Source organism: Oncorhynchus kisutch, linkage group LG10 (genome assembly GCF_002021735.2).
Source record: "Oncorhynchus kisutch isolate 150728-3 linkage group LG10, Okis_V2, whole genome shotgun sequence".
NCBI classification, from domain to species: domain Eukaryota; kingdom Metazoa; phylum Chordata; class Actinopteri; order Salmoniformes; family Salmonidae; genus Oncorhynchus; species Oncorhynchus kisutch.
Window position 1 is genome coordinate 19,219,991 of NC_034183.2, and position 20,582 is coordinate 19,240,572.

At 43.6% G+C, this 20,582-nt stretch overlaps 1 protein-coding gene across 2 annotated transcripts in view; it reads left to right on the top strand.

Annotated features, from left to right (window-relative positions):
• The first annotated feature begins 494 nt into the window (after nucleotides 1–494).
• Nucleotides 495–20,582, top strand: part of LOC109897866 (C3 and PZP-like alpha-2-macroglobulin domain-containing protein 8) — a 56,751-nt gene continuing 36,663 nt past the window's right edge. Inside the window, exons 1-13 of one of the 2 annotated variants that reach the window (XM_020492485.2) lie at nucleotides 495–777; nucleotides 12,252–12,403; nucleotides 13,213–13,235; nucleotides 13,748–13,913; nucleotides 14,126–14,178; nucleotides 14,729–14,746; nucleotides 15,415–15,469; nucleotides 15,570–15,683; nucleotides 17,925–18,009; nucleotides 18,140–18,248; nucleotides 18,381–18,608; nucleotides 18,753–18,923; nucleotides 19,251–19,379. In XM_020492485.2, the coding sequence (XP_020348074.1) occupies nucleotides 701–777; nucleotides 12,252–12,403; nucleotides 13,213–13,235; nucleotides 13,748–13,913; nucleotides 14,126–14,178; nucleotides 14,729–14,746; nucleotides 15,415–15,469; nucleotides 15,570–15,683; nucleotides 17,925–18,009; nucleotides 18,140–18,248; nucleotides 18,381–18,608; nucleotides 18,753–18,923; nucleotides 19,251–19,379 (1,380 nt within the window). In that variant the 5' untranslated portion in view covers nucleotides 495–700. The remainder of the gene's footprint in view (nucleotides 778–12,251; nucleotides 12,404–13,212; nucleotides 13,236–13,747; nucleotides 13,914–14,125; nucleotides 14,179–14,728; nucleotides 14,747–15,414; nucleotides 15,470–15,569; nucleotides 15,684–17,924; nucleotides 18,010–18,139; nucleotides 18,249–18,380; nucleotides 18,609–18,752; nucleotides 18,924–19,250; nucleotides 19,380–20,582) is intronic. The other variant, XM_020492487.2, reaches the window with a different exon arrangement.

The following is a 20,582-nucleotide window of genomic DNA, read 5'->3' on the forward strand; positions in this document are numbered from 1 at the left end:
GGTATCTGTACTTTACTACTTATATTTTTGACAATTTTTTACTTTTACTTCACTACATTCCTAAAGAAAATAATGTACTTTTTCCCTGACACCCAAAAGTTGCATTTTGAATGCTAAGCAGGACAGGAAAATAATGGTCTAATTCACACACTTATCAAGAGAACATGCCTGGTCATCCCTACTGCCTCTGATCTGGCGGACTCACTAAACATATGCTTCGTTTGTAAATCATGTCTGAGAGTTAGAGTGCCCCTGGCTATCCGTACATTTAAAAAACCTAGAAAATATGGCCGTCTGTTTTGCTTAAAATAAGGAATTTGAAATAATTTATCCTTGTACTTTTACTTTTGATACTTTTACTAAAGTATAATTTTACTGGGTTACTTTTACCTGAGTCATTTTCTATTGGGGTATCTTTTACCCAAGTATAACAACTGGGTACTTTTTCCACCACTGGAAAAAAGCCAATTGCCCCAAAACGGGATTTCTAGAAGTGGGATGATAACTTGATCCTCGCTTGCCGATTCGAGGCAAAAATTGGCGCCCACACATCAGTGCTTCAATGGATAGGCTACGTAAGAATGATAGGCTGTTCGAAGCTACTGTACATTTGTAGATTTGAGAAAAAGTTAAGTCTGAACTCTTGAGAGCGACTTTATAACCCACCCCACGGGAAACTGAATGTAGGCTAATATTGAACATGTTGAGGTCCTACTGGACAGCGTTGAGTCTGTCGTGGACTTTATTCATCTGCAGAAGTTATGCACAAGAAAGACAGTAAGTGGTTGACCTAATTTTATTGTAAATTAACATGTGGCCATTTTTACTGTAATAAGCAAAACCACCATGCTTCACCTCTGTTCACACCAAGTTTAACAGATCAAACACTGCCTAGTGTGTTACTTTTACAAATAGCATTGTTTTGTATTTCTATTGTTTTTGATCATTAACGAGAACCTGCATTTTGCATTTAAGGAATGAATACTGGGTTGTTGGAATGACATGCATTTATCAAGGGTGTTTGTTCGTTATTCCATGAATATGAAACAATGTATTAAACTCACTTTACATGTTCAGAGCCCTAGTTGCGGTTGGTTTGATGGTGCTGTCCGCCCGTTTTCACTTGGAGTTAAAAAATAAAGTCGTTTGTATATAGGTCCCTATGACTGCTCTTCTACTGCAAGAAGTGTTTTAGAGCTCATTTACAAAAAGATAGTCAGATTTGCAACTTTTCTGTTTACATTAGCCTTGGATGTGTTTTCACTAGTTACCGCAGCCACAAGTCAAAATAGGCTATTCCCTTAAAAGTTCATGAAAACAATTAGCTCCTTTTTTGAAAGGTTAGGTTAGACATAATGTTAGCAGTGTGTTAGCCAGTGCTAGACTTGGACTGAAATAGGTGCCGGTACACATTTTCGGTGCCAGTACCGTTTATATTAAGGTGCAGGAACTCCACAATACTTTTGAGCTAATATTCTATAAAACGAAAAGTCGCTCAAGCAGTTGATCATTTGAGGTGTCGGTACTCCGCTCCAGTGAGCTCCTGCCCAAGTCGAGCACTGGAATTTAGAGTTAAGGTTAGGTTTAAAATGTGATTTTAAAAAGATAAATTACACAAATAGGTTTCGCCATAATTATGACTTTGTGGCTATGGTAACTAGTGGCGATCCTTGTATATGGTGCGGCTAAAAACTCATTCCTGCTTCATTTGAGTGCAGCTATAAGCATACCGTAAATACCATAGTAAAAAGACAAACAAAATAAGGATAGAAATTCTAACTATACAGGAGCTTCTCATTTTTAAACCATTTTGCACATGGTTTTGCACACTTGATTAATGCAATGAGCCTTTAATTTTAAAGCCTTTAATTTTCAATTACTGGTATTGAGTTAATAATTATCTCAGGGACATCTCTATGTTTTGGCCAATGACAGGCTTTGAGGCCACTGGTCGGCCATATTGGCACTACTCAGAAAAAGCAGTCCTCCAAATCAAAGTTTATTGGTAGTGTACATAATTAAGCATTTTTCTCTGCACCCGCTACAACATCTGCTTATGTTACTAGCTCCTCACAATGCTATATAATGTCAAACAAGTACACACATAATAAAAAATGTACTTAAATAAATCTAAGAAATAAAGAAATGTTGGAACGAGTCCAATTAACAACCTAAATAGCACTGTAACAGTAATCTAAATGTAATCTATACGTACAGTGCATTCGGAAAGAATTCAGACCCCTTTACTTTTTCCACATTTTGTTACATTACAGCCTTATTATAAAATGTATTACATATTTTTTTTACTCATCAATCTACACACAATAGCCCATAATGACAAAGCGAAAAAAAAGTTGAGAAATTTCTGCATATTTATTACAAATAAAAAACAAAAATACCTTATTTACATATGTATTCAGACCCTTTACTATGAGACTCGAAATTGAGCTCAGGTGCATCCTGTTTCCATTGATCGTTCTTGAGATGTTTTTACAACTTGATTGGAGTCCACCTGTGGTAAATTAAATTGATTGGACATGATTTGGAAAGGCACAAGCCTGTCTATATAAAGTCCCATATTTGACAGTGCATGTCAGAGCAAAAACAAAGCTTTGAGGTTGAAGGAATTGTCCGTAGAGCTAAGACAGGACTGTGTCGAGGCACAGATCTGGGGAAGGGTACCAAAACATTTCAGCAGCATTGAAGGTCCCTAAGAACACAGTGGCCTCCATCATTCTTAAATGGAAGAAGTTTGGAACCACCAAGACTCTTCCTAGAGCTGGCCGTCTGGCCAAACTAAGCAATAAAGGTAGAAGGGCCTTGGTCAGGGAGGTGACCAAGCATCCGATGGTCACTCTGACAGAGCTCCAGAGATCCTCTGTGAAGGACAACCATCTCTGCAGCAGTCCACCAATCAGGCCTTTATGGTAGAGTGGCCAGACAGAAGCCACTCCTTAGTGAAGGCACATGACAGTCTGCTTGGAGTTTGCCAAAAGGCATCTAAAGGATTCTCAGACCATGAGAAACAGGATTCTCTGGTCTGATGAGACCAATATTGAACTCTTTGGCCTGAATGCCAAGCGTCACGTCTGGAGAAAACCTGGCACCCTCCCTGAAGAATGTTGGTGGCAGCATCATGCTGTGGGGATGTTTTTCAGTGACAGGGACTGGGAGATTAGTCAGGATCGAGGCAAAGACGAACGGAGCAAAGAACAGAGAGATCCTTGATGAAAACCTGCTCCAGAGCACTCAGGACTTCAGACTGGGGTGAAGGTTCACCTTCCAACAGAACAACGACCCTAAGCACAGGCTCCCCATCCAACCTGACAAAGCTTGAAAGGAACAGCAGAGAAGAATGGGAGAATCTCCCCAAATACAGGTGTGCGACGCTTGTCGCGTCATACCCAAGAAGATTCAAGGCTGTAATCGCTGCCAAAGGTGCTTGAACAAAGTACAGAGTAAAGGGTCTGAATAAATGAGAAATGTCACTTTTTTATTTTTCATAAATTTGCAAAAATGTATTATAACCTGTTTTGGCTTCATTATGGGTATTGTGTTTAGATTGATGAAGGAAAAAAACTATTTAATTAATTTTACAATAAGGTGTAATGAACACGATGAGAGACAGGGACCTGGTTTCAAGCGCAGGGCGCAGCAGGTGTTTATTTGTACAGGACCACAGGAGGAGGCAGGTAGCTGGGTCCAGGGGCAGGCTGAAGGTCATACACAGGGGGTCCAAAAAGGCAACAGTACAGGTAGGGAAAGGTTAGTAACGTCGTCTGGGAGATCAGGCAATAGGTTGATAACAGGAAATCCGATAGGCTAAAGTACAGTCAGGGAAAAGGCAAAAGGCGTCATTAGTGAGGCAGCTAAAAAGTCATACACGGGAGGATTAAATTACAGAGCTCCGGAAAAAAGTGTGTCACAAAAACAAACAATACCTCACAATGATGGGGTGAACGGCTCAGACACAAGAGGTATGTGGCAGGGTCTACAGTCAATCACGGATTACAAAAAGAAAACCAGGACCAGGATGTCTTGCTCCCAGACAGACTAAACAACTTCTTTGCTCGCTTTGAGGACAATACAGTGCCACTGACACAGCCCGCTACCAAAACCTGCGGACTCTCCTTCACTGCAGCCGACGTGAGTAAAACATTTAAACGTGTTAACCCTCGCAAGGCTGCAGGCCCAGACGGCTTCCCCAGCCACGTCCTCAGAGCATGCGCAGACCAGCTGGCTGGTGTGTTTACGGACATATTCAATCAATCCTTATCCCAGTATGCTGTTCCCACATGCTTCAAGAGGGCCACCATTGTTCCTGTTCCCAAGAAAGCTAAGGTAACTGAGCTAAACGACTACCTCACTTCCGTCTTCATGAAGTGCTTTGAGAGACTAGTCAAGGACCATATCACCTCCACCCTACCTGACACCCTAGACCCACTCCAATTTGCTTACCGCCCCAATAGGTCCACAGACGATGCAATCGCAGCCACACTGCACACTACCCTAACCCATCTGGACAAGAGGAATACCTATGTGAGAATGCTGTTCATCGATGCTGTACAGCTCAGCATTTAACAACATAGTACCCTCCAAACTCGTCATCAAGCTCAAGACCCTGCGTCTCGACCCGCCCTGTGCAACTGGGTACTGGACTTCCTGACGGTCCGCCCCCAGGTGGTGAGGGTAGGTAACAACATCTCCACCCCGCTGATCCTCAACACTGGGGCCCCACAAGGGTGTGTTCTGAGCCCTCTCCTGTACTCCCTGTTCACCCAGGACTGCGTGACCAAGCACGCCTCCAACTCAATCATCAAGTTTGCAAACGACACTACAGTGGTAGGCTTGATTACCAACAACGACGAGACAGGGAGGAGGTGAGGGCCCTCGGAGTGTGGTGTCAAGAAAATAACCTCACACTCAACGTCAACAAAACAAAGGAGATGATCGTGGACTTCAGGAAACAGCAGAGGGAGCACCCCCCTATCCACATTGACGGGACAGTAGTGGAGAGGGTAGTAAGTTTTAAGTTCCTCGGCGTACACATCATGGACAAACTGAATTGGTCCACCCATGCAGACAGCGGGGTGAAGAAGGCGCTGAAGAGGCTGAAGATATTTGGCTTGTCACCAAAAGCACTCACAAATCTTTACAGATGCACAATCGAGAGCATCCTGTCGGGATGTATCACCGCCTGGTATGGCAACTGCTCCGCCCACAACCGTAAGGCTCTCCAGAGGGTAGTGAGGTCTGCTAAACACATCACCGGGGGGCAAACTACCTGCCCTCCAGGACACCTACACCACCCGATGTCACAGGAAGGCCATAAAGATCATCAAGAACAACAACCACCCGAGCCACTGCCTGTCTACCCTGCTATCATCCAGAAGGCGAGGTCAGTACAGGTGCATCAAAGCAGGGACCGAGAGACTGATAAACAGCTTCTATCTCAAGGCCATCAGACTGTTAAACAGCCACCACTAACATTGAGTGGCTGCTACCAACATACTGACTCAACTCCAGCCACTTTAATAATGGAAAAATTCATGTGAAACATTTATCACTAGCCACTTTAAACAATGCCACTTAATATAATGTTTACATACCCTACATTACTCATCTGATATGTATATACTGTACTCGATACCATCTACTGCATCATGCCAATGCCATTCTGTACCATCACTCATTCATATATCTTTATGTACATATATACATCCCTTTACACTTGTGTGTATAAGGTAGTTGTTGTGAAATTGTTTGGTTAGATTACTCGTTGGTTATTACTGCATTGTCGGAACTAGGAGCACAAGCATTTCGCTACACTCGCATTACCATCTGCTAACCATGTGTATGTGACAAATAAAGTTTGATTTGATTTGATTTGCAATTAACTGAACTAAATGGTGTGTGATAATGACATACAGGTGTGTGAACAGGTGATCAGAATTCAGGTGATTGGGATCTGGAGAGTGAGCTGCGTTCAGGGGATCTACGTGTTTGAGAGTGTGAGTTGGAAGCAGACGTTACATAAGGCTGTAACGTAACAAAATGTGGAAAAAGTCAAGAGGTATAAATACTTTCCGAATGCACTATATGTATGTGAATGGTGTGTATGGACAGTTAAGACAGTATGTGAATAGAAAAGTTGTGAAAAGCAGTAGTTATATAGGATGATCCATGACTAGAATACAGTATATAGATATAAAGTGGGTAAAACAGTAAACATTATTAAAGGGACCAGTGTTCAATGACTCCATAGGAATGAATTTAATTCTACAGTATTTCAATGAAATGTTTCAAGGACAAAATGACATGTATATAAGTATTTTTGTTGTTGCCGTGGAACAGTAACATTAGTACTTTTACTTTAAGGTAAATGTTTTTATGTAGTTGTTAATGTTTATGTTTACCTAACATAATATAAGTATTCAGACCCCTTGACTTTTCCACATTTTGTTACATTACAGACGTATTCTAAAATGTATTAAATAGTTTTTTTCCTCATCAATCTACACACAATACTCCATAATGACAAAGCAAAAACAGGTTTTTATACATTTAAGCAAATGTATATATATATATATTTAATGGAATTAAATTCATATTCAGACCCTTTACTCAGTACTTTGTTGAAGCACCTTTGGCAGTGATTACAACCTCAAATCTTCTTGGGTATGACTCTACAAGCTTAGCAGATCAAATCCAATTGTATTTGTCACCTGTGCCGAATACAACAGGTAGACCTTGCAGTGAAATGCTTACTTACAAGCCCTTAACCAACAATGCAGTTTTAAAAAAATACCTAAAAAAATATAATAAAAAAAAGGTAAGAGATAAGAATAACAAATTATTAAAGAGCAGCAGTAAATAACAATAGCAGGGCTATATACAGGTAATTGGGGGTAGGGATAAAAATAGTCTGGGTAGGCATTTGATTAGCTGTTCAGGAGTCTTATGGCTTTGGGGTAGAAGCTGTTCAGGAGTCTTATGGCTTGGGTGTAGAAGCTGTTCAGAAACCTCTTGGACCTAGACTTGGCGCTCCGGTACCACTTGCCGTTTGGTAGCAGAGAGAACAGTCTATGACTAGGGTGGCTGGAGTCTTTGACAATTTTTAGGGCCTTCCTCTGACACTGTCTGGTATAGAGGTCCTGGATGGCAGGAAGCTTGGCACCAGTGATGTACTGGGCCATACGCACTACCCTCTGTAGTGCCTTGCGGTCGGAGGCCTAGCAGTTGCCATAGCAGGCAGTGATGCAACCCATCAGGATGCTCTCGATGGTACAGCTGTAGAACCTTTTGAAGATCTGAGGACCCATCTCAAATCTTTTCATTCTCCTGAGGGGGAATAGGTGTTGTTGTGCCCTATTCACGACTGTATTGGTGTGCTTGGACCATGTTAGTTTGTTGGTGATGTGGACGCCAAGGAACTTGAAGCTCTCAACCTGCTCCACTACAGCACAGAGAATGGGGGCATGCTCGGTCCTCCTTTTTCTGTCGTCCACAATCATCTCCTTTGTCTTGATCACGTAACACGGTCAGGTCTCTGACCTCTCTATAGGCTATCTCATCGTTGTTGGTGATCAGGCCTACCACTGTTTTATCATCAGCAAACTTTATGATGGTGTTGGAGTCGTGCCTGGCCGTGCAGTCATGAGTGAACAGGGAGTACAGAAGGAGACTGAGCACGCACCGCTGAGCCTATGTGTTGAGGATCAGCATGGCGGATGTGTTGTTACCTACCCTTACCACCTGTGGGCGGCCCGTCAGGAAGTCCAGGATCCAGGATCCTTAGCTTAGTGATGAGCTTTGAGGGCACTAGGGTGTTGAATGCTGAGCTGTAGTCAAAGAATAGCATTCTCACATAGGTGTTCCTTTTGTCCAGGTGTGAAAGGGCAGTGTGGAGTGCAATAGAGATTGCATTATCTGTGGATCTGTTGGGGGCGGTATGCAAATTTGAGTGGGTCTAGGGTTTCTGGGATGATGGTGTTGATTGTGAGCCATGACCAGCCTTTCAAAGCATTTTGTGGCTACAGACGTGAGTGCTACGGGTGGGTAGTCATTTATACAGGTTACCTTAGTGTTCTTGGGCACAGGGACTATGGGGATCTGCTTGAAACATGTTGATATTACAGACTCAGACAGGGAGAGGTTGAAAATGTCAGTGAAGACACTTGCTAGTTGGTCTGTGCATGCTCGGAGTACACATCCTGGTAATCTGTCTGGCCCTGCGGCGTTGTGAATGTTTCAGTGTTACTTGCCTCGAAGCGAGCATAGAAGTTATTTAGCTCGCCTCGTAGGCTCGTGTGACTGGGCAACTCTCGTCTGTGCTTCTCTTTTTTAATCTGTTATAGTTTGCAAGCCCTGCCACATCCGATGAGCGTTAGAGCTGGTGTAGTACGATTCGATCTTAGTCTTGTATTGATGCTTTGCCTGTTTGATGATTTGTCAGAGGGCAAAGCGGGATTTCTTATAAGCTTCCGGGTTAGAGTCCCGCTCCTTGAAAGTGTCAGCTCTACCCTTTAACTCAGTGCAAATGTTGCCTGTAATCCATGACTTCTGTTTGGGGTATGTATGTACAGTCACTATGGGGACAATGTCCTCAATGCACTTATTGATGAAGCCAGTGACTGATGCGGTGTTCTACTCAATGCCATCGGAAGATTCCCGGAACATATTCCAGTCTGTGCTAGCAAAACAGTCCTGTAGTATAGCATCTGCTTCATCTGACCACTTTTTTATAGAGCGAGTCACTGGTGCGTCCTGCTTTAATTTTTGCATGTAAGCAGGAATCAGGAGGATAGAATTATGGTCAGATTTGCCAAATGGAGGGCGAGGGAGAGCTTTGTACTCGTCTCTGTGTGGAGTAAAGGTAGTCTAGAATTTATTTTCTCTCTGGTTGCACATTTAACATGCTGATAGAAATGAGGTAAAACTGATTAGTCCCTTAGATATTGTGCATCAGCTGTATGCATAGGCCCCTGCCCCGTATCTTACCAAAGGCTGCTGTTCCATCCTGCCGGTAGAGTGTATAAACCTCCAACTGTATGTTGTTAACGTCTTCGTTCAGCCACGACTTGGTGAAACATAAGAAATTACAGTTTTTAATGTTCCGTTGGTAAGATATACGTGCTTTCAGTTTGTCCCATTTATTTTCCAGCGATTGAACGTTAGCTAGCAGGTTGGAAGACAAAGGCAGATTAGCCACTCGTCGCCTGATCCTCACAAGGCTCCCTGATCTTTTTCCGCAAAATCTCAGTTTTCTTCTCCAGCCTATGACAGGGATCTGGACCTGGTCAGGTGTCTGTAATATATCCCTCCCGTCCGACTCATTGAAGAAAAACTCTTAGTCTAATCTGAGGTGAGTAATCTCAGTTCTGATGTCCAGAAGCTCTTTTCGGTTTTAAGAGATTCTAGCAGCAACAACGCGAATTTTTTTTTTTTGCATCCCCTCTGGCGCCACCACTGCCTCACACCTGTATTTGGGGAGTTTCTCCCATTCTTGTCTGCAGATCCTCTCAAGCTCTGTCAGGTTGTATGGGGAGCGTCGCTGCACAGCTACTTTCATGTCTCTCCAGTGATGTTCGATCGGGTTCAAGTCCGGGCTCTGGCTGGGCCACTCAAGAACATTCAGAGACTTGTCCCGAAGCCACTTCTGTGTTGTCTTGGCTGTGTGCTTAGTGTCGTTGTCCTGTTGGAAGGTGAACCTTCGCCCCAGTCTGAGGACCTGAGCGCTCTGGAGCAGATTTTCATCAAGGATCTCTCTGTTCTTTGCTCCGTTCATCTTTCCCTCGATCCTGACTAGTCTCTCAGTCCCTGCTGCTGAAAAACATCCCCACAGCATGATGCTGCCACCACCATGCTTCACCATAGGGATGGTGCCAGGTGTCTTCCAGACATGACCCTTGGTATTCAGGCCAAAGAGTTCAATCTTGGTTTCATCTGAACAGAAAATCTTGTTTCTCATGGTCTGAGAGTCTTTGGGTGCCTTTTGGCAACTCCAAGCGGGCTGTCATGTGCCTTTTTCTGAGGAGTGTCTTTCGTCTGGCCACTCTACCATAAAGGCCTGATTGGTGGACTGCTGCAGAGATGGTTGTCCTTATGGAAGGTTCTCCCATCTCCACAGAGGATCTCTGGAGCTCTGTCAGTGACCATCGGGTGCTTGGTCACCTCCCTGACCAAGGCCCTTCTACCATTATTGCCTAGTTTGGCCTTGACGGCCAGCTCTAGGAAGAAACTCCAAACAGCTCCAAACTTCTTCCATTTAAGAATGATGGAGGCCACTGTGTTCTTGGGGACCTTCAATGCTGCTGAAATGTTTTGCTGCCTTTGCCCAGATCTGTGCCATCAAAACAATCCTGTCTCGGAGCTCTACGGACAATTCCTTCAACCTCATGGCTTGGTTTTTGCTCTGACATGCACTGTCAACTCTGGGACCTTATATAGACAGGTGTGTGCCTTTCCAAATCATGTCCAATCAATTGAATTTACAACAGGTGGACTCCAATCCAGTTGTAGAAACATCTCAAGGATGGTTAATGGGAACAGGATGCACCGGAGCTCAATGTTGAGTCTCATAGCAAATGGTCTGAATTCTTATGTAAATAAAGTATTCATTTTTTTATTTGTAATAAATTAGCAAACATTTCCCAAAACCTTTTTTGCTTTATCATTATGGGGTATTATGTGTAGATTGATGAGGGAAACATTTATTAAGGCTGTAAACGTAACAAAATGTGGAAAAAGTCAAGGGGTCTGAATACTTTCCAAATGCACTGTACTGTGGGAGACATCTTTTAAATAGAGATTTGTATCTAGATCCGTCTCTTTACACTACACACGTATCTCTCCTGGACCTAGTTTGTGCTGTCAAAGTGATGTAGTGTGAAGAGGCCCTAAGGATGCTATCTGTCGGGCTGCTGTCAACAGTATTCCAGAGACTAACTGTGGAGAAGTCTGCTGTGTTAATAATTTCAAAGGGTTACAAGCTGTGCTGCCAAATGCTCCAGAGGGGAGCCCAGCCCACCACACCATTGAGATCGCTATGGGACTAATACCAGCTTTCCTAACAAAAGAACGTCAGTCCTCAAGCACTTGAGACTGAGCTCTGAGGAGGCATGCAGAAACCACTGTGACATCCAATGCATCATTAAAATAAGCATGGTCCTCAGCACCTGACGCAAGCTTATCAAAAAGCTGCTTGAACTTGCTGCAGATCAAACACTGAGAGTCAATTTCCTCCTATTATCTTTCTATTCCCAAAGCCCCATTTTCCAAGGGATTTTCTCATGACTCTGTGTGACTTAGATTGCCTCTGGCCCCCAAGCACTGTAATGTTAACCACCTGATCTGATACTAAAACATGCAATTGGGTTGGTGGATTCAATGCTCATTCTAATTTGGTTGATCTTGAGGAAAGTTTAAAATGGGAGCTCCCATGTCTGGAAAACAAACTATCACACCTGAATGACACAGTTTACTTTTTGAAAATGTTTTTGTTAATTTTAACTCGTGAAAAAAGGGAAATAAGCATGTAATAATGCAGTAGTAACAGTCATGTAATAGTTTGATTAAAGTTCCATGTGGAACCTTAGTATGCCTCCAAACTAAGGTCAGTGAACTTCTGGAACTCTTTAAAATGCAACTGCCAGTGAACCCCTTGCGCCGCTCTCATTTATGGTGGTCCTCTGCCAACCAGTGGTAAAAATGTAATTGTGCTTTCAGAATGTTTTATGTGCTTCTGCGGATGACCTTTGGCCTCCGACCCTTCTGACAGCCGTCTTCCCTCGACTAAATGTCAGAGTTGACTGTTTTTAATCTTGGTCATTATGTTTAAAAAACAACTAGGTTACATCAGAAGTGGTGCCAGACCACCCAACGAGAACACTAGAGCAGAGCTCTTTTGGCTGACAGGTACTGTGTCCCTACTATCCTCACAATTAAACCTGATCTCACTTTGCAAATCCCTTGAGGACTCTGTGTGTGCGTGTGTGTGTGTATATAGATACTGTCTTGTGTAACATCATAAACAGCCATATTTGGAGGCCAGGAGGAGGGTGAAGTTGGGGCCATTGGTGTGTTGATATTGGGTGTTGCTGCTTGCTCGAAGCATACTGGAATAAGAATGATCTACCTATCAGAAAATGAAGAAAAAAAACCCAGCAAACACCAAATTTGTGAACCCCTGGCTGAAAGTTTCTATGATGCACTGTCTGTTGACCAACACCCCTCTCATTCCTGGACACTAGGGGTTACCTAATCGCTGCTCCCTCAGTGTTCCGCGCTGGTGTGGAGGAGGCCTTGAGTGTCACAATCTTCAACGCTGTGGAGGAGACACACGTCCAGGTCCAGCTCTCTGTGAAGGGTGAGACAGTGGCGTACAGCCATGGCACAGTGCTAGGTGAGGACCCCCCCCCCCCACACACAAGCTAACATAGGAGCACACTCCACCATTTCTTACACTGAGAGTGCACGCACACTTACAGGGGAACACACAGCATGAGGCTGATTGACCTGTCGGGTGCAGTGTATACTTCTGACCTCACATGGCTCTTAACGGATGTCGCTTTTGATATGGGGTTTATTGTTAAGCCTGGCTTGTCTAACCAGGCTATTGTGTATCTATGTGGGATTTGTTTGACAGCAGTACAAATAGATGGGACTTCAGCGCTTCATTGAAAGAGCCTGCAGCTGTATCTCCTGCAGAGAGTGCATCACTCCAGTTCCACTGGTCTTTCTTTACTCTGGCAATTAATTGATATCCTTGATGGGGTTGTCACTAGTTACGACAGTCATAATTGGCTTTATCGTAAACATTCATGATGTTTCCTTTTCAGGGTTAGGCATAAGGTATGCAGTGTGGTTATGGTTTGGTTTAAAATCAGATTTTATTAATAGTAATTGTAAAACTAGGTGTGGTTTTGCCATAATTATTCATCTGTGGCTGTGGTAACTAGTGACGACCCCTTGATTGGCCAGAGATTCAACAGAACTGTTTATTGTGATGTATCAAAGGCTTAACCAGGCAGTATATAACTACGGTTCTTGATTACTGTAAAATGCAAGGACGGAAACCAGTATACACTGTGGCACTCAAGGCCCGGTGTTGACACAAGATCAAACCACACAATCACAAGAACTCAAATAATTTTGATCGGAATATTTTGCCTTGTTTTGTGTGATTTTATTCATTTTTTTTCCCCATTTCAGACAAAGGCACAATCAAATTAAAGGTGAGAGCGACGTCATTGTGTTTAACGGCATTTCTGTCTATCGTTTGTTAATTGATTTTTATCTTTGTTGTGTAGTGTTGTGAATAAAAACATAATTGTTGTTTCAAGAGTGTAAAATGTTTGTGGCTCCAGCTGCACAGTAGTGAGATCCCAGTCAGTTTGTCCATATTCCACAGATGACATGCAAAACAAAACTAACATCATTTGTATGTGAACATCTGCCTTTTTGCACATTCATTTGGAATAAGGTAATAGCCTCAAATATAATATGCAACAGCTGTTGATGTGCATGTAAGGGTCTGCAGGCCCCAAAGGCTGGAATGGATCAATCCAACATTCACGACTTGATTCCTCCACTCCTCTAACCCCCACCCCTGTCTTTATCAAATATATCTCGTATTGTCCACTGTGGTTTCTAGGCACTTTAGCAAGGGGTTTGACACAGGTCTGTGTGGTGTTGTGTTGTGTTAGGTACCGCATCCTGAAGATATATGTGCCCTTCCTGGTTTCAGGTCCCTCGTGGTCTGAGAGGTCAGGCCCATCTGAAGGTGTGGGGGAATCGCCACATCACTGAGCGGGGGTATATCTTCCACAACTACACCACTGTCACTGTGGACAGCAAGGGCACAGCCGTCTTCATCCAGACGGATAAGCCAATCTACAAGCCCAAACACAAAGGTCTCAGCCTTCCAGGCCCTTCCAGTGGCAGCCATTGTCCTACTCACAAACCTCTACTGTAGATAGATTTATTCATCGGCCATTGTGTGTTGTAAGAAGCCAGTCTTAATAGCAGCCCAGGAGAAAGCTAATGACATGACATGGATTGTTTATTGCACTCTACATTAGAAATGCATTGAAATGGGTAATAATCTGTGCCTCTCTCAATCCAGTGCTCATCAATGTGTACTCTGTCACTCCGGATCTGAGGCCGGTCAATGACAAGGTAATGCACCCAGTCTTTCACATCAAAGCCAAAACATCACACCCACTTACAGGGAATTAATGGGATGTGAAATATGAGAATCAGGTGTGTTGACCTAATGTTTATCAGTGGGCCTTGATTCCAAGCAGCTGGCCTCCTCTCCTTTGATGTGTTATGGCTTTAAATGAAGGGTGGCGTCAAGCTAGTTTTCACACACCTATTTTTCCAACATTCTGTCAGAGGGTAGTGAAGTGGGGGAAACCTGGCCTGAGCCTGAATGTACACTAAATGTACAGTAACCTATTTACCGTCACAAACCTTGCCATTTCTGCTACAATTTTTAGAAATGGCTCCAAATATATAGTTGCCGCTGTGTAGACAGTGTGTTTATTGATGGCTGGAGCTATAAAGGTCTGCTGCTGGCAAAGGCTAACGCTCGCACTCACAGATGGATGATTGTTGGAGAGGGGGGAGGAGGTGGAGATATTTTGCCATGTGGCTGTGCAGTTTGTCTAATGTGTGTGCTGTCCTTGACTCATTTTTTTTACTCTTCTTCTTCTCCTGGTTGCAGATTGAGGCCTACGTTTTGGTAAGTGGAGGGAGGGACCACCCGGACCTAGAGGGAGGGCCACGGGACATTGGGGGTTTAGTCTCCCAACCCCAGGCAGGAGATTACAGGGCAGGGAAGGGCTCAATTTGATAACAGGCCTGGGCTTTGAGCTCCAGCCTGGCCCTTACATCTTGCCCAGCTAATGCTGCACACCTCCTCTCTCTCTCTTCTGAATCTCTCTCTGTCCCTCTCACATCCTCTTGTGCTCTGTCTGCGGTATCTTTTCTGGGCAAATATGCTGCTTGGTGTTAAAATGTCTGAGGAAGCTCTGGAAACGGGCTCAGCTCAGTGACTAAGAAACTGTGTAGCTGTTTGTGTTATTCTGTCACCTGCAGCCTGCAGTCCCGTGCCCCTCTTGGTCAGGGAAGTGTCTGTGCGAGTGGCTGAAATTAACTGATTGACAGCCGTTAGTGTTAGTCTTTCCCCTTGAGTCAGAGCCAGGTCAGTGTATGTAAGAAGTAGCTTACTGTAGGATTTCATCACGCAGGGGTAACCCCAAATATATTTATTAGTATAACCCTTACATAACTTTACTCATGAGTACTTATGTAAGTTCATATCTTTCAGGTAGGGAGAAACAGAGTAATGCATACTTTGATGAAATTAGAATCTCTCGATCAACTGTGTATTCATACTCTGGGTTGCAGGACCCAAGAGGGTCTCGGATGGTCCAGTGGAAAGGGCTTAAATCCCTCTGCTGTGGTGAGAAACTCCCTATGTCATCATTATCATCATCTACTATGTAGTGACTGCTGTAGTTCATGTGGCGTTGATCTTTTTTGACCCCTGCTTCTCTCCTCAGGGGTCATCAACATGAGTTTCCCTCTCTCAGACCAGCCCGTGTTTGGAGAGTGGTTCATCTTTGTAGAAATGCAGGGGCACACCTACAACAAGTCCTTTGAAGTGCAGAAGTATGGTGAGTTGCTACTTGCTACCTGAAAGTGACCATTTATCAAATCAAACAACATTTTATTTGTTGCATGCTCCGAATACAACAGGTCTAGACTTTACCATGAAATGCTTAGTTACGAGCTCTTTCCCAACAATGCAGAGTTTAAATGAAATAAATAATCGCAAATAACAAGAAAAAGAAAATAGTAACACAATAAAATAACAATAGCGAGGCTATATACAAGGAGTACCGGTACTGAGTCAATGTGCAGAGGTACGAGGTAGTTGAGGTAATATGTACATGTAGGTAGGGGTAAAAGTGACTAGGCTATTAGGTAGCAGCTGCAACAGCATTTGTGTCTATATGTGAGTGTGTTTGTGTGGCGTCAATATGCGTGTTTTGTGTGTGTGAGCGTATGTAGTGTGTGTGTGTGTGTGTGTTGGAGTGTCAGTGTAGTATGTGTGTGCATAGAGCCAGTGCAAGAATAGCGGGTCAATGCACATAGTCCGGGTAGCCATTTTGATTAACTGTTGTGCCCTCTTCACGACTGAGTTGGTGTGTTTGAACCATGATAGGTCCTTAGTGATGTGGACACCGAGAAATTTGAAGCTCTCAACCCGCTCCACTACAGCCCTGTCGATGTGAATGGGGGCATGCTCGGCCCTTGGTTTCCTTTCGTCCACGATCAGCCCCTTTGTCTTGCTGACGTTGAGGAAGAGGTTGTTGTCCTGGCACCACACTGCCAGGTCTCTGACCTCCTCCCTGTAGGCTGTCTCATTGTTGTCGGTGATCACTCCAACCACCGTCGTGTCATTGGCCAACTTAACGATGGTGTTGGAGTCGTGCGTGACAACAAAGTCATGGGGCAACAAGGAGTACAGGAAGGGACTAAGTATGCATCCCTGAAGGGCCCCCGTGTTAAAGGTCAGCTTTGTGGATGTGTTGTTGCCTACCCTCGCCACCGGCCCGTCAGGAAGTCCAGGATCCAGTTGCAGAAGGTTTTTAATCTCAGGGTCTTTAGTTTAGTGATGAGCTTGGAGGGAGCTATGGTGTTGAACACTGAGCTGTAGTCAGTGAACAGCATTCTCACATAGGTGTTCCTTTTGTAGAGGTAGGAAAGTGGAGTGCAATAGAGATTGTGTCATCTGTGGGTCTGTTGGGGTGTTAGGCGAATTGGAGTGGGTCCAAGGTATCTTGGATGATGGTTTTGATCTGAGCCATGACCAGCCTTTTAAAGCATTTCGTGGTTACAGATGTGAGTGCTATGGGGCGATAGTCATTTAGACAGGTTACCTAGGCGTTCTTGGGCACAGGGACTATGGTGGTCTGCTTGAAACATGTAGGTATTACAGACTGGGTCAGGGGCAGGTTTAAAATGTCAGTGAAGACACTTGCCAGCTGGTCAGCGCATGTTCTGAGTACGCGTCTTGGTAATCTGTCTGTCGCCCTGCGGCCTTGTGAATGTTAACCTATTTACAGGTCTTAGTCACATCGGCTATGGAGAGCATGATCACACAGCCGTCCGGAACAGCTGGTGCTCTCATGCATATTTCAGTTTTGCTTTCCTCGAAGTGAGCATAGAAGGTAAACTACATGACCAAAAGTATATGGACACCTGCTCGTCGAAAATCTCATTCCAGAATCATGGGCATTAATATGGAGTTGGACCCCCCTTTGCTGCTATAACAGCCTCAACTCTTCTGGGAAGGCTTTCCACTAGATGTTGGAACATTGCTGCAGGGACTTGGTTCCATTCAGCCACGATGCATTAGTGAGGTTGGGCACAGATGTTGGGCGATTAGGCCTGGCTTTCAGTCAACGTTCCAATTCATCCCAAAGGTGTTCGATGGGGTTGAGGTCAGGGCTCTGTGCATGCGAGTCAAGTTCTTCCACACTGATCTCGACAAACCATTTCTGTACGGACCTTGCTTTGTTCACAGGAGCATTGTCATGCTCAACAGGAAAGGGCATTCCCCAAACTGTTGCCACAAAGTTGGAGGCACAGAATTGTCTAGAATGTCATTGTATGTTGTAGCGTTAAGTTTTCCTTCACTGGAACTAAGGGTCCTAGCCCGAACCATGGACCAACTCCATACTAATGCCCAGGATTTTGGAATGAGGTGTTCAATGAGCAGTTGTCCACATACTTCTGGTCATGTAGTGTATGTTCAAAGACCCTTCTGTTTGAGGTGGTATTTATAGGTTTGAACTGGGACTGTATAACCATGTTGTGGACCCCTCTACCTCTTCCTCTACTCCACACAGTGATGCCCAAGTTTGAGCTGGTGATAGACCCTCCACGGTACATCCGGGACCTGAACATGTGTGAACAGGCCACCGTGAAGGCCAGGTGAGTGACTAACTCACAGGATTCACCTCATCCTAATGTGATGCTCTAACACATACTGTTCTTTGAGCATTAGAGAGGCAAAGTAGCAGCTCTACTCCTGTTTGAACACAAATTACTTTTCTCTCTTTAGGTATACCTTTGGGAAGCCTGTGACCGGGAAGATGACACTGAACATGACTGTGAATGGAGTTGGGTACTACCGACATGAGGTGGGCCATCCTGTGGTCAAGACCATGGAGGTGAGTCAACCCAGCTCTAGTGTTGAAGAATCTAAAACAGGAAAATGGAATCACATTCAAATCTGCTGAGTTTCCCCTTTTTAGGATTCATTTAAGATATTTAAGTCTGTCTGTTTCATCCACTATTATTAGATCAAAGGCTCAGCATCCTTCAGCTTGTGTGTCAAAGACATGATGCCCCTGGATGTGGCTGATCACTTCCGGGGCACGGTGAGCATGTGGGTGTCAGTGACCAGCGTGGACGGAGGGCGGCAGACCATGTTCGATGATTCCACCCCAGTTCACAAGCAGCGTATCGACATCAAATACTCAAAGGACACTCGCAAACAGTTCAAGCCTGGTCTGCCCTACAAGGGAAAGGTAAGAGACAGCCAAAGGTATTCATACCACTGACTTCACATGGCCTCTATCAAGGGAAGCTGGACTGTACAAGACTTGGGTTCACTTATGCGTCTCCATGCGAGAGACCTGACTGTCTGTCCACCCTGTCCTTCTGTCCTCCAGGTAGAGGTAACCTATCCTGACGGTAGCCCAGCGGATGGGGTGCGGGTGCGTGTGAAGGCGGAGCTGACCCCTAAGGACAACGTGTACACCAGCGAGCTGACGTCCAGGGACGGACAGGCAACATTCGAGATCCCCTCCATCCCCACTGCTGCCCAATACGTCTGGCTGGAGGTCAGTAGGCCTTGGAGATGGAGAGTTTGAGGGAGAGAGAGGTGTAAATGAACACGGTTAGGGCTTAGTTAGCTTCTCATTATTTTTTATTGATTTATTTAACCTTTATTTAACTAGGCAAGTCAGAGCTTTTCATAAAACCGAGCGCTGGAGAGTTGGTTAAGATTTGCGAGAACAGAGAAATGTGAAATGAAGAAGCAGTGAAATGTTTTTATCAGCTAAGCTTAGTGGGCTGAGGCTGTTAGGTGCAATTAGGATTTTGTTTGATATCATAGTCTAGAGAGTGGAGTGTATTGCTGGGTTAAATCCTGTGGTGTTGTGCCCCAGACCAAGGTGACAGCTATAGATGGCCGCCCGGCTGGAGACCAGTACCTCCCCAGCTACCTGTCTATCAGCAGCTGGTACTCCCCCAGCAAGTGTCACATCCAGATCCAGAGCCTCAGTGCTCCTCTGAAGGTAGGCACACCACTCACTCTACTATCATTACTTTACTATCCACTTTACTCCACTTTACTATCATTACTTTACTATCCACTTTACTCCACTTTACTATCATTACTTTACTATCCACTTTACTCCACTTTACTATCATTACTTTACTATCCACCTTACTCCACTTTACTACCATTACTTTACTATCCACTTTACTCCACTTTACTATCATTACTTTACTATCCACTTTATGCCACTTTACTATCGTTACTTTACTATCCACTTTACTCCACTTTGCTATCATTACTTTACTATCCATTTTACTCCACTTTACTATCATTACTTTACTATCCACTTTACTCCACTTTACTATCATTACTTTACTATCCACTCTACTATCATTACTGTACTATCCACTTAAATCCACTCTACTATCATTACGTTACTATCTACTTTACTAGCATTACTTTACTATCCACTTTACTCCACTTTACTATCATTACTTTACTATCCACTTTACTCCACTTTACTATCATTACTTTACTATTTACTTTACTCCATTTTACTATCATTACTTTACTCCACTTTATTATCATTACTTTACTATTTACTTTACTCCACTTTACTAGCATTACTTTACTATCCACTTTACTATCATTACTTTACTATCCACTTTACTCCACTTTACTATCATTACTTTACTATCCACTTTACACCACTTTACTATCATTACTTTACTATCCACTTTACTCCACTTTACTACCATTACGTTACTATCCACATTACTCCACTTTACTATCATTACTTTACTATCCACTTTACTCCACTTTACTACCATTACTTTACTATCCACATTACTCCACTTTACTATCATTACTTTACTATCCACTTTACTCCACTTTACTATCATTACTTTACTATCCACTCTACTATCATTACTGTACTATCCACTTAAATCCACTCTACTATCATTACGTTACTATCTACTTTACTAGCATTACTTTACTATCCACTTTACTCCACTTTACTATCATTACTTTACTATCCACTTTACTCCACTTTACTATCATTACTTTACTATTTACTTTACTCCATTTTACTATCATTACTTTACTCCACTTTACTATCATTACTTTACTATCCACTTTACTAAACTTTACTATCATTACTTTACTATCCACCTTACTCCACTTTACTACCATTACTTTACTATCCACTTTACTCCAC